Below are 14,643 nucleotides of genomic sequence, written 5' to 3'. Positions count from 1 at the left end.
TGATTGAAAACTACCTTTTGTGGGGACCAGAAAGAACAGATACAGCTACCTCTATCATAAGTAATATTCTTAATAACAGAGGAAGAGCTGCTCTGGTTGATGCTTTCCTAGGTTCCTCAGCAGGGCAGCATTTCTCTACTTGAGGCGTGCCAGAGGGAAAGACGAGCTTAAATGATAGTTTGGCATTTCCTGAGACAACCCCAGGGTAAATCTGAATATCGGACATTGTCACATGCGCCAGAAAATCTGCTTAAGAAAATATTGGTTGCAATGTACTGTGGGTAAACTGAGGTTAATGAGAGGTGCTGGTAGAGTAAATACGAGTAAGGGAACTAGTTCCTTAAATATGATGAGTCCAAATGCTGAAGAACTTTGGGCTGGAATCCTTTTGAACTTTCAGAGGGTTATAGAAGGCAATGCCCCCAGAGACAAACGTTTGGTGCTCTCCAATTACCTGAAAGTAAGCAACAGTTCTCCATATGAGATCAAAATCTGGATTAAAAAAGGGATTCCTATTTAGAAATGACTTCTGCCGAGAAAATAGAGATTAACAAGGGACCCAAAGTTAATTGCTTAAAAAATGTAAACCCTATCTGGTTTACGGGAGAGAGAGGACTTCTTCAAGGCTATTTAAATGCATAGGATTTTATTATATTTTTTCACTCTTTCTTAACGTTCTTTAGTTTCAAATTTTATATTTCTGTATATTGTGTATTAAATAGTTCACGGAGTTGTAAAAACTAATAGTGAATGATTTTTAAACTTACAAGTGATAAACAAAGGGAAAATTACAGAAAAATCCTTTGATCAAATTGAGTTTGTTTAAACGCAATTATATTCCCCGTGAAGCGTTTCCACTGGTGATTACATTTCATTTACCCAAATCAAGGGTTTTCCAAAATGTTTAAAGTTCAAAAGTAGCTTTTCAAAGAAGCCTTCTGGAATACTTACTTTAGCAGTTCTTCAAAATTGTAAGAATGCCAAATTTTATTTATTCTCTTTTACTAATACATTGTATGTGTTGGTAAAAATATATGCAAAGCAGAAGTATAATACTCCTCTGGGAATAACGAACAATAACCCATGTCCTGAAACAGACTTTTGAAAGATGCCCCCAGTTTGAAAAAGCCCAGGAGGCAGTGCAGCACATGCCTCATCCTTCAAAATAAACATTTGACGCACATCTGCACTTAATTTGTCATCATTGATTTGAATCTCCAATTTGCACGAATTTAAAATCAAATGCAACTTCACAGTATTGCTATTTCTTAACAGCTTTTTGTGCCTCTTCCCCATGTTCCTAACTTTACAGTCCACCTATGTCATCACTACCAACCATAACACCGGACTCTGTCTTATTGTCCCTCTTTTTGGAGATGCATACGTTTCCTGCTCCTTGGAGATTCAGTCCTGGTCACTCAGTGACTTGCCCTCAATTCTTAAATCTGTCCCATCTCAGAATGAAGGTTTTAATTTAGAGTCACTTATAATCCAGGAAGCACTCATTACAGGGACCTGATATATCTTCACTGGTTTTCTAGCATGTTCGGAAGCAGAAATATGGACTTTTCACTGCTGGAAGTTCTCTCACTGGATTCTCTTTGGGCATCAGTTATCAACATTTAAAGGGGTGCTGCAGTACTGTTCATCATCCAACACTGGACCTGTATTCGCATGATACCCCACACGCAAACAGAGGTCGATTGATGGTCTAACATAGATATTGGTAAATATGAAACAAGTAAAAATAATAGAAACATATTCTTCCAAAAATCAGTTCATAGGAAAATAATTTAAGGCCTATTTCCATAATGACCTAAATATCCTGGGTTACAGACTAGAAGAACACTTAGGCTTTGTTTACTGTAGAACTGTGAATTTTTCAACGAAGAGCAATTTGCCATGAAATATTTATGAATTTAATGAACCAGACCATCGGGAGCTCAAAGACTGAAAAGATTGAGGGTGGCTTCAAAGAAGCCGTGTGGGGTGAGTCTGGACAGAGAATATACAATAAAGGGGAGCAAACTGAGAGGAGGCGAAAATGTATGCTCGACAGACAAAGAGGTGTTAAGAGAAGTCCAGACCTTTTTGATACTCAAGTAAAGGGACGGAAAGAGAAAGGATACAGTATATAATGAAATGGGCAAGACATTTCATGTGCCGTGGACAGGTATGTTTAGTTTAAAACAAAAATATACAGAGAAGGTAGCGGTAATATCCAAGACAGAACGTGAGGAAACAAGCATTGGCATAGCCAATAGGTCTCGCCTTTGGGACCTTATAAGTATTTAGTTATGCAGCACCATATCCTTGGTGCAACAACATCAAATGTTGCATGGCTAAACGCTTATAAGGTCCCTAAGGCGAGACCTATTGGCTATGCCAATGCTTGTTTAATCTTCCTTTCTGTCTCGTGGTGGACACAGAAGGTTCTATTAGTTTCATTACTAGTATGAGGAAAGGGAGAATTTCCTTTCATCTCTGCTAAAAACCAGCTAACCATTTGGAACAAACACTACCGCTCCTTGATGAAAGCCTCTGATTTCCCATGCATTCCTGAGCTGGCCGAACTCGACGCCACCTTGTGGACATTTGCGTGATCACCGTGCACGGTGTCGCTTTTGAACGAAGTGAAGACAGGCTCGAGTATCAGGTGTCTGTGGAAGAGGCTAGGCCCTGGTCATGAATAAAGGCCAAAGACATCGTGACCGTGGCCGACGGGTGCCATGGGTTATTGTAAAGCTGGCAGCACGCCCCCAGCTGGTTGATACTCAAGCTATCCGCTCTTTATCATTCTTTTTGTATTTTTATAAGATTACTGTACCTTCATGCATAGTGGTATCAAGTCACTGTGCATACATCGTCATGGCTGTGTGTTCACACCTCAGAGCCATTCGTATTAGCTCTTTTGCTTGAGCTCTTTGCACAGAAGATTGCTCACGCATTTTGCTATCCTTGCAATGAATAATACATTTTGCCTACGGATTCAATAATCGCCAGTTTCCACATATATAATAAATGCCTTCGACTGGATGTAACATTTCAGAGAGCTGTCTAGGGATTTAAATGCTCGTTTTTCTCTATACAGTATAATTTAAGAAAAAGTCAGTGCGTTTCTCAGATGTTGCTATTGATTACCTGTTTCAAAAATAAATGTTATCAAATCCACTTTCTTGGTGTTACTGTTTGTTCACCCAAAGGCAACTTTCTATTTGCATTTCCAAACTGTCCGGCCCTCTTGCTACGTGAAGCCATCTGGATATGAGGCGATGCTCCTAGATGCAAGGCATGAGTCAGGGAAACTATATGAAACAAGTGTTAGTATCACCCAGTGTGATATTTGTTTTATAGTACACAACACGGATATATCCATGTGCTAAGAATCCCGTAGGGCTGCTATAGTGTCCTGTTAGTATTGTGAGCATTGCATCGTGGGAGAAACCTGATTCTATACCCGGACTGTAAATACTTTGGGAAAGAGTTGCTAACCCAAACACTCGGGCCACTTGTTCAGAAAACACAACCTTGCATTCTTTTAGAGAAGCAGGAAAGCAACCCCTTGTTGGAGTTTAAACGTCCGAGGTGTATTTGCATTTAAAGAGGCAAATGGCCCGCTCACGCTGGGTGCAAGCCCTAGGATGAGAGGCGGTGCAGATTGCGGGGGCTAGAGCCTGCTTGTCTCCGGAGGATCGGCCCCAGGGCGGCCACTGCTCACTTTCAACCTGCGCACTTCCTTTACCTGAAATCAAAGTGAACTTGCACTCACGCTGTTGTACCCGCCGGACCACGCAGCTGCGGCCGGCGACCATGGGCACAAGCTGGGTGCAAGACCTGGGCTGAGAGGCGGTGCAGCGGGCGGTGGCTGGAGCCTGCTGGTCTCTGGAGGATCAGCCCCAGGGCGACCACTGCTCTATTTCAACCTTTGCGCTCCCTCGCGGCCTCTCTCTAACAACAACAGGCGTGCGTAGTCTGCTCGTAGATGCCTGGGGGCAGCTGTGAATTGTAACAAGCGCGCGGCAGGAGGCGAAGGGGTCTGCCCCCAGTTTCACTTGTGGGAGCGAGCAGCGTCTGGAGCGATAATTGCTACCATATGGTGGTGGAATGAATGAATTCCTATGGGCCTCCTAGCCCATAGGAATGAATGGGAAGGCATTCCTTAATTGCGAATCACGATTCGCGACTCGCAATTAAGGAATATTAAGGAATCGCAAATATTATTGCGATTTCTACATACATAGCATTTTGCGATTCCTTAATAGCAATTCGCTAAATATTGCTATTGAGGAATTGCAAAAGGGCTTGTTCATACATATGCCCCTCAATCTTTAAGCATTTGACTTAGAGCACCTGAAATAAGATGGACAATTAAAAAAAAAAACTAATCAGACCAGATTCTTAGAAGAATGATGACCTTCTTGTAAAAGAAAATGGACATCTGGATGTACTTCAATGCATTCTGCCTCCTACATTAAATTAAAATTTTCTACGCATAGGGGAATCAAGCCCCTCGAAGGAATATCATTCAACTGAGATGTACATTTCTTTTATCTCATTGTTTATGGTTCCATTTATGTTGAGTCAGCTCTGCATCCAGTGTTCAGTATCAAAAAGGCCCCTATGTATGTTACGAAATTCTTTGGTGCTCCATTTAGATAGGTTGGGTCTTGTGTGTGGTCGGCAGGCATATGACTAGTACTGGAGGCTAACCAAGTGCTTGAGTAACAAACTAGAGGATGTGGCCAAGTCAAATCCCTGTGTCTGTATACAATATTTGCAGGCCCTAGCTGGACCGCCTTTGCACATTGAAGAAAGTCTGCCATGGTCATCCAACTTTATAAAACTGAAACATGCAGCGCTCGTCTCCTCAGCTGCTTCTCCTGCAGGTGTAGGTGAGGGCTGAAGGCTTACTTCCCCATAGCTTTCTCCCTACCGCTCAGTGCTGTAATGCTTGTCTCCTCAGTGACATTCCCAAAGGTGACAGTTGGGGTGTTCGCCTTCTCTGCTGTACCCCGACAGGTTAAGTCTGGAATATGGAGGGGCATTCTAGCAGTCAGCTTTTCATTCAAATGATTATTTTTAAGCCTTCTGGAATGCAAAGGAGCAGATTGTGCCACCAACAGTTGCACTGCTTCAATGAAGAGTGGTAGCAAGTCAGACTTCAAGGCTTATCACCTTCCACCCCAGAATCTCCTCCAGGTAAGCCTGGTATAGGATCAAGCCGTCTTTGTTTGAAGATCAGAGATTCCATTTGTGATCTGAATTGATTGGCTACCATTACCTTCAAGCAGTGTTTGGGATGGGCTGTACTCACAGGTACCGAATGACTGCACTTCTGTAATTTGGAAGGAAGAGTACAGCACTTCTAGTAAGGGATGCCATACTTTTAGTAGAAATCCATGATTTTTCAGCAGAAAACTTCTTCTGGGATAATGAGTACCAACACTTTAGAATTCCATTTCAAACACTGCCTTCAAGTATCTGACAGGGTAAGGCCGCCTCAAAAGCAGTCTGCAACTTGGATCTAATGCATGAAGCCTCCATGACTGGTCAAGGTAATCAAGCATTTGGCCAGCATCTACAAATGATTGTAATAAGTATGCATTCACTTCCTCCTCACAAAATGGCTGTTGCCTTTCTTTGGCGGGTTCAATGCTGGATTTAGGGTTAGGTATTTTGCAGGGCCACTGGAATTATGCAATTTAGTGGCTATCTCATATGCATAATTATGGATTTGCCACATTTGCCGCATAAGACATCATCAGCTGCATAGGGCCTGATTATGATGGTTGAAGTATTTTGACCAGTATGTAAACCCCTGTCTATTTACGGTTTGGAATTACAAGTTTAAATATATGCCAATGCTTGTTAAGTTTCGGAAACCTGCCAAAATTGAACAGAGGATAAGATTACAGTTGTTTTAGTATCATGTGGATTTTGGTACGTTAAACACAAACTCTGCATGTTATTCCCCATCCCCATAAACTTGTAATATCGCAAGCAACAAATTAGGTACCGTGTGCCAACGATATTTATCAGGTGCGATGAATAACAGCTACACTCATATTCAAGGCCATAATCTGCAGATTTTAACTAGACAAATGTTTGTTTCTGGCTCAAGCGGGTAAAAAGGTACTAAAACCGCAGAGACATGTTGCCACACAGTGGAAGACCCGTCACAAACTTTGATTGGTCAACTTTCCGTTGGTTATTGCTGCATTTGGGTGTCAAACTGGTACTAATGAGGTGAAACTGTTGCTAGATATAATGCTAATAACAAATTAAGGATGTAATAGTATCATAAAATGTACGGCATTAAGGGCATGGTTATGATGCCGATGGGGCCGCCACTATCAGACCATCAGTGACGGCCCCACCACCATATGCCCATGCTGGTCTGCCTGCCAGGATTACAATGTCCATGCATCTGACGGGCTCAAGGAGCACGATGGACTGCCGGAGGGACTGCAATCCCTACAATATTGGCGGTGCCTGCCCAGGCTCCGCCGTCGGGATTACAATGTCCCTTTTCACCGGCCATTTCATGGCAGTTAATCCACCATGAAAAGGCAGGTGGAAAGAGACTTTTGGGGCCCGTGCAGGCCCCCTTTTTCCCTTGGCCCTCCACTATGGGACCTGGGGGGCACCTATGGTGCCCCCCAAGCATACCTGCACCATGTGACAGGCACTGCATGGTGCCGGCGGGGTACCTGCCACATAGTGCAGAGATGTTTACAAACATGCCTCATGGCAGTGAACCTTGGGCCGCAGCCATTTTTCGGGCCGCAGCACAAGCCTCAATGCTGCGAGGCTTGTTTCCAACAGCCTCCACGGTGGTCGAATCATAATTTGATGACGGGACCAAGGACTACCTGTCGGCCCAACCGTTCCCAAACAAGATGACAGTCGGAAGCTCATCCAACCGCCAACATAATCAGGCCATAAGTCACATAATTTGTCTTTTTTTACTGCATAATTTAGTCAACTCTGCGCATTAGCTGGTCTTCCTTTTCCGCATAATGCTAGTGGCCGTGGTCATTAGTGTGGCAAATGAAATAAGTGAATGTGTGGTGGCGATTGATAGGGGTTCAACTGTGTCAGTGCTAGAAGAGTGGGACCACTGAGCCTGAGTCATTGCGACCACATGAAACCGGCCCACAAAGGTCTTCACTGGCTGCCTATGCAGGAGTAGAATCCATTCAGAAAAATCTGCTTCATCTTCAAGCCTAACGTGTCTAACACCCACATCCAGCTTCGTGCACCAACTACTGTGACGTCTCACTCCTAAACTTTCCTTGCACGGAAGCATCCTCAGCGCCCTGAAGCAGTCTGATAATTGGCAAATGGAGAGATGGACAACTAACATTAAAAAAATTAAAAAGATGCAGAAAAAAATCAGACTCCGCATTTCTGACCTCGCTCCCAGGTCCTTGTATTTTTTAAGTATTTCTGGTGACCCCTGCAGCAGACTGTAAGTCATGGCCCCCCGTCTTTCCCCCGAGGTTCGACGGCGCTGTCACCTTATCGTAGCTGAGGTGTGGCTGTGCTCAGAGAGGCCGCTCCTCATCCTCAGACCCCCCATCATCATCACAGTAGTCTTAATAAAGCGAGCGGGTACCTGCTTCTCCGAGGAGGGCGGCCAGGAGGACCCCCAGCAGCAGACTCATCTCTGGGCGCCTCATCCTCACGGGCAGCTTCTCCCCTCGGGGTCTTGTATTCGGGACGAGTGGTGACTGCGAACAGGAAACGACTGTGAGCTTCTTCTGAGTGACTGCAGCGCCAAGTACCCTCAGGTTATATAGCAGAGGGCAGGGCACAGGAGGTGGACAGGTGAGAAGGGAGGGGAGTGAGAGCGAGTGGGCAGATCAGCAAGGAGATGAGTGTCAGTGCGAGGGACGAGAGCGGTTGATGACGAGAGAAAGAGACTTAGGGAAGAGATACCATGAGAGGGGAGAAAGACAAACACGAAGAGAGAGACACTTTCGGGAACAAGTGATAGAGGATAAAGTGAGGGGTAAAGGGACTGGCAGAGAGATAAAGTCTGAGACAGAACCTAAGGGAGTGAGACTGCAAGAGAGAGAGGGAAACACTGAAGGGAGAGAGAGGGGTACCGAGGGTGAGAGAAACTTTCCGATTGGTAGAAACACAACGAAAAGAAGAGAGAGAGATGTGAGAGACATACTCACTGGAGAGCGCGAGAGTTAGACAGAGGGACACCGAGGGGGTAGAGAGAGCGACAGGCAGAGAAACATTTGTGGAGGGGAGACTGCCTGACAAGCAGAGAGGGAGGAAGACGCAAACTAAGGCCGTAGAGAGCCTCTCAGAGATAGAGACATAAATAGAGGAGGGAGCTAGACCAAGAGAGAGAGACAGCTCTTACAGCAGAGCCTGAAGAGAGACGCACTGAAAGGAGAAATAGACTAAAGGGAAGAGAGGAACGTTGAGGGGGAGATAGTGACAGGACTAGAGAGGTACTGTCGGGGAAGAAGATGACAGGGAGAGATGAGTTTATGGGGTGGGTATGCCCAGAAATAAAGACACTCATGGAAGAGAGGGAGATTGGAGGGGAGGTAGACATCCTCAGGGGTAGACATGAAGGGATAGAGACGCGCACCAAGCGGGGATAGACAACTGGGAATGACATGCATTGCCTGAAGAAAGATTGATAGGGACAGCCAACCGTGTATATGTGGAAGAGAGACGCACAATGAGACACACTGTGTGGAAATAGAGGGACGGGGGGAAAAACACAGGGGTGTGGAGGAGTTGACAGGAAGAGATCCGCATCCAGCGGAGGAGGGTGGAGTTGTAGGCGATTCCCATGTCATGGTCATCTCCGAGCACTCGCCAGACCTGTTTTACGGACACGGCTCTTGGGTCTGCCTTTCTCCGCACTAATGCCACCACCGGGCCTGAAGATGGCCAGGGGCCCAGTGAGGGTCACATTCTGGTGCTTTGTTTGTCTCGGCTGACATGCAGTGCACGGTAACTGAATGACTAGACGTCACTTCCTCTCGTCACTTCCCCTTCTGGAGTAGCTTCCAGACAAGGGGCAGATGTACCTTTCCACGCAGGACTCTTCTGAGGTTCGAGCAATACCCAGGTCTGACACAGGTGCAACTTAACCAGCACGCACAAAGTTACTGCTTCACAGAAGTGATTCATTGAAAAAAAAAGTAAACAAATGAATTAATGAAAAAATAAATGCAGGCCCCGAAGTTTTTTTCAGAACTCTACTGTCTTGACTGTCAAAGTCTTCAGTGTCAGAATATCCAGACTACTGATATCCCTTCTTGCCTCTTACTTTCACAATCCTACACCATTACGCATTGTTTTCCATTCATGGTTTCTCACTTTGTCACTGTTTTCCTATCTTTCTGGTATGTGTGACCAAGAAAAATAAGTCACAGGGACCAAAATATGTGCCCACTACCTGCAGCCTTCTGCACAAATTAAGCGCTTCTTTACAGGTAGTTTGCACCCTGAGTAATGTGTTCGACCACTTCGCTATGCCATAAAAAACGAGGTTAGTCACACCGGGACTTCGGTTGTTAGTGATTTCATGGGAACATGACTTCATAGAATTCCTTTACAGAGAAAACATTTCACCTAAACTATTTAATGGGCATTTTAAAAATAAATGGCATTTATAATATATTTCGAAACCATTAATGGAATGCTTTTTGTCTGAAATTGGCTTTTGCATGCCTATTTTTAAGGTGAAAATACAATGGTTGCAGGTCTTACTTTCAGAAACATTTTTGTCAGAGTGATTTATTTTATTTCTTTTCTTCACAGGACATTTTTCCTGATTTATATATTTTACAATGTGAAATAGTTACTTTGGATGCTTTTAATTCACTGACCTCCCATCACTCCTAAACATCATCTATTCATGATCCCTCAAAACTACTAAACACCATAAATCCATGCCCCCTAAAAAACCCTCATCACTCCTAAAGTGACCCATCCTCGAGACCTAAAAGTCCTTTCTACCCTTAAACTCCACCTACTCCAGAATCCAAAAACTCCCTTAATTCACATAAACTACACCCACTCCTCATCCCTAAACTGCACCCATCCCTGACCTCTAAAAGCCCTTTCTACCTCACAGTCAACCCATTCCAGAACTGGAAAACTCCCTACCCTTAAACTCCACTCTTTCCAGATCCCAAAATACCCTTCCTACGCCTAAACCTTGCCTATCCCTGACCCCTTAATGCCCCTCACCACAGCCAAATTCCGCCCATCCCTGAACCCCATAAAACCCCTCACTGCCCTTGAACACCACCCATCCATGACCCCTAAAAACCATCACCACTCCTAAACTCTACCCATCCCTGGGCTTCGCAAATTTCTTCTATATCTAAACTCCATCCTTAAAATTGCTCACTATCCTAAACTCCACCAAATCCTGAACCTTAAAAACTCTTCATGACCCCCCAACTCCTATACACAAGTAAACCTTTATAACCCTCACCAGCTGTAAACCCCACCCATCCATGAACCCTAAATCCCATCAACACCCTCCACCCATCCCGGAGCCCACAAACACCTCATGCCACTAAACTCCACTCAATAAAAAACTCTCATCACCCCTAAACTCACCCATTCCTGATGCCTAATAAACCCTCACTTCCCCCTTAACTGCACCCATTCCTTAACTCTAAAAAACCCTTTCTCTGACTGAACTTCCGCAGTTCTTGACCCCTAAAAAGTCTTGATCACCACTAAATATTACCCATCCAAGAACCCAAAAACCCCTGACTAGCACTAAACTCCACCCAAGATTAATGTAGTTTTGGATTTCTTTGTAAAATAATCTTTCTTTTAAAATGTTTAGTTTAATTTTTGTTTTATTTATATTTCTTTAAATTGCCTTTCCTTAAATAGATTTTCCATTATTTTGCTTCTTCCAATGGGGTTTCTCAGTTTCTGTTTCCCCATTAATTCACACACATCAGGAAGTAATGCCTCAGTGCCTCTACTGCATTGATCTACTCAGGCATTTTAGGAGACTGAGGGTGCAGTAGCTGCTGTTTTCTTTGACATGACCCTTCTACCAATTTGTGATTCAGAAGGACACTGTACAAGATGGTAATCAATAATTCATTGATCTACATCAAACTAATTTATGGACCAGGTAATCTACTATTCCAGGATCCAGACATGTCTTTTTATTGTTTGGTAATCTACCATGCCAGGTTCCAGGCACAAAAACTTGACTGCTTATGATTTGGCAATCTACAGTTCCAGAACTACTTATTGGTTGGTAATCTAGTATCCTGTGACGCACTTCCTGGGACCCTTGCCCAAATGTACCTACGTAAAGATAGGGAGGGAGGATCATCGACCACTTTGGTGGACCACAGTATAGATTAGCAACCTACTTTTGGCCTTTATGACACATCCAAGTTATACTCATGAGTCCTTGTTTGGCTTGATGAATAGATGACCATTTATATTAGAGAACACGTGTGTGGCCTAAGTGACAAACCACAGTTTAACTCTTAAGTGTGCATCTCATTTTCACTGCAGAGTACCAGAGACATTCCCAAGACAATTGATGGACCGCATTTACACTCTCATGATCATACTACACAACAGTCCATTGATTATATTCTTGACACAATGTATCTGCTCTGCAACACCACAGCCTGTACTTTCAACTCCATGTCTGCCCAAACAAACACAGTAATGCTGGTAATGCCATCGTTGCTGTGTATCCTACCAGTACCAGTGTATTCCTTCTCGTCTCTCGTTGCATGAGCAATGTGGCTCCTGTCCCGACATGTTAAAAAATATGAGCAATAAAACAGCAGTCTCTGGGTCAGCAACACATGTTCCCAGTAGAGCAGATGCCTTCCTCCAATTAAAAGCAATCCATCATGGATTACAAAAACTAATTGCATTGATTGTGATGTACAGTTCATAGTGCCATTGAAAGATCTCTATCTCATTTTTGGGGCAAACCACATCTTAGACTCACAGGCCCATATCCGTCGTATAGGAGAGAACCCATCATTTGAATGCAAGTCTGCATCTGGTCTATGTGCCAGACGACATGTTATCCTACTTTGGTGTATGTAGTTGAACACAGTTTATTTTCAGGAGTTGAAATCAGGCATGTGAGGTATACCCCAGCTTATCAATATTCACCAGTTTATATCCATGAGTTTATTAATTCATATGTTTTTGAATTTCCCTTTCAAAAATCTTCATTGACTTAATTCAAGCACATGGGATTGTGACATTTCTCCCTCTTTTCCCACAAAATATTCCACGTTTGACATTTTATATTGTTAGTGGGTTCATTCAACAGCCCATCATGAGCCATGGTTGAACCTGTGCTGTATTCCGCACAGGCAGTCAGCATGCTTCCTGTAATGCTCACCCCTCATCAGCCAGGCTAGCTTGACTCCAGTGGGATAGAGAGCACAGGACCCACGTCTGGACATACCCATCCCACTCAGGGTGATAAATACAAAAAGAACAATTGATGGACAGAATGTTAAACAATGTCAAACATTCACCCCAGTACAGAGATCTGGGTCTTAATCCGTTGCTTTTTTGCTTTCCATGGCATTCGAGTTTAAACACAGACATATGCAAATCAGTTTTTACCCTGTTCCACAGAGGAACGGTCCAGCCCGGACTGCCAGGCCAGGTCCTCCCTGGACCTGTAACAAGAATCCTAGGACCTGTTTTGGGGTTTCACCACTCATCAACCAGGCTAGATTGACTCTAGTGGCATGGAGAGCACAAGACCCACATCTGGGCATACCCATCTCACTAGGGATGACAAATGCAAAAAGAACAAATTGATGGGCAGAATGTTGAACAATGTCAAACATTGGGCCAGACAGATTAACCTTCAGTGAGGACCTCAAAAAAACACAATATGCCTAAACCACTATTTTCTTTCACAAAAACACGATTATTGAAGGTACAGAAAACTGTTTATTGAATTCTGACCAGGTATTTATATTTATATACCTATGATTTTCTTTTTACTTTATAGATTTTGAACATTTAAATAGCAAAAGCAGGACAAACTGTACATATATTTACAATCCTGTACATATCAATATATAAACAATACATGACACAATATATCTACAAAAAATCAAATGGACAACATCATAACAACAAAACACATACTGAATTGATGTGTACTTAATTTTAATGAATTTGAGACAAAATCAAAAGAAGGAGAAAGGAAAAACAAGAAGGTGTGAGGAATACAATCAAATTTACTTAAAGAAAAGTAAAAAGAAAGGTATAGTAGTTATAAAGGGTCCAGCCTACTCCACGTCCAAATACGGATCATAGGGCCCGATGTAGGTCGGTCGGTAACGGCCGAAAATCGGTATTTTCGGCCGTTACCGACCGGTATTTGAGCTTTGGTATGTAGGGACATATATTTTACAGAATCGGTAAATTTACCGATCGGTAAATTTACCGATTCTGTAAAATACCGAATCGGTATTTCTACCGATTAGGTAAATATAGTATGTAGGTGGGACTCTTCAGAGTCCCACAAGCCTTACCGATTCGGTATTTTAGCATCAAATTCAATTTGATGTTAAAATACCGATTCAGGTGTGCATGCACATGTGTGCATGCACACCTGTGCCATATGACAGGCAGACCTGCCCTTAGGGCAGGTATGCCTGCCACATGGCCCCCGAACCTTTTTTAGGGGTGCTAGAGGGTGTCAAAGTGACACCCCCTGCACCCTTGTCAAAATCGGTATTTACCGATTCGGTAAATACCGACCGGTAATGCCCCATTCATTCCTATGGGCTTCAAAGCCCATAGGAATGAACGGAGCATTACCGGTCGGTATTTACCGAATCGGTAAATACAGAATTTTACCGATTCGGTAAAAAAAACATCTGGATAGACCTACATGTCCACCCTTCATATTTACCGATTCTTAATTACCGAATCGGTAAAATTTGGTAATTAAAAATCGGTAAATGATTCCTACCTACATCGGGCCCTAACTCCTTTGGGTTACAAATTCAGTGAGGACCTCAGCACAACCTCTTTTGCATGTTCACAGCGAAACAGCCACATTTATTCCTGAGAGAATTCCCTGATCTGAAAGAAGCCAGATGCATAAATTGGAGGTAAGCAATGAGATGGGAGATGCTGCAGGACAAGGGTGGTTTAGCACCGCAAGATATATTAAAGATCAGGAGCCAGATGTAGGTGGCCAATTACCGGGCGGTAACGGCCGAATTCGGCCGTTACCGACCGGTAATTGGATTTTGAGATGTAGGGGGAAGGAAACAGGCATTTTCGGTAATTTTACCGAATCGGTAAATATACCGGTCGGTAAAATTACCGAAAATGCATTTTCAGTATGTAGGTGCCAAGTTGCACATTGACACAGGGCTTTGAAGATCGGTATTTTACCATGCAATACAATTGCATGGTAAAATACCGATGCAGGTGTACATGCACATCTGTGCATGTACACCTGTGCCATGTGGCACACATACATGCCCTAAGGGCATGTATGTGTGCCACATGGCACACAAGCCTAAAACAGGGGTGCCAGAGGGTGTCAAAGTGACACCCCCTGCACCCTTCCTAAAATCGGTATTTACCGATTCTGTAATTACAGAATCGGTA

General features: G+C 43.6%; 1 protein-coding gene across 1 annotated transcript in view; it reads right to left on the bottom strand.

Annotated features, from left to right (window-relative positions):
- Window positions 1-7,755, bottom strand: part of LOC144823827 (uromodulin-like) — a 442,286-nt gene extending 434,531 nt beyond the window's left edge. Inside the window, exon 1 of the mRNA XM_078682688.1 lies at window positions 7,619-7,755. Within this exon, the coding sequence (XP_078538814.1) occupies window positions 7,619-7,682 (64 nt within the window). The 5' untranslated portion in view covers window positions 7,683-7,755. The remainder of the gene's footprint in view (window positions 1-7,618) is intronic.
- Window positions 7,756-14,643: the final 6,888 nt, after the last annotated feature.

This window comes from Lissotriton helveticus, chromosome 3_1, assembly GCF_964261635.1.
Source record: "Lissotriton helveticus chromosome 3_1, aLisHel1.1, whole genome shotgun sequence".
Lineage (NCBI taxonomy): Eukaryota > Metazoa > Chordata > Amphibia > Caudata > Salamandridae > Lissotriton > Lissotriton helveticus.
This window is presented reverse-complemented; position numbering and strand designations above follow the sequence as displayed.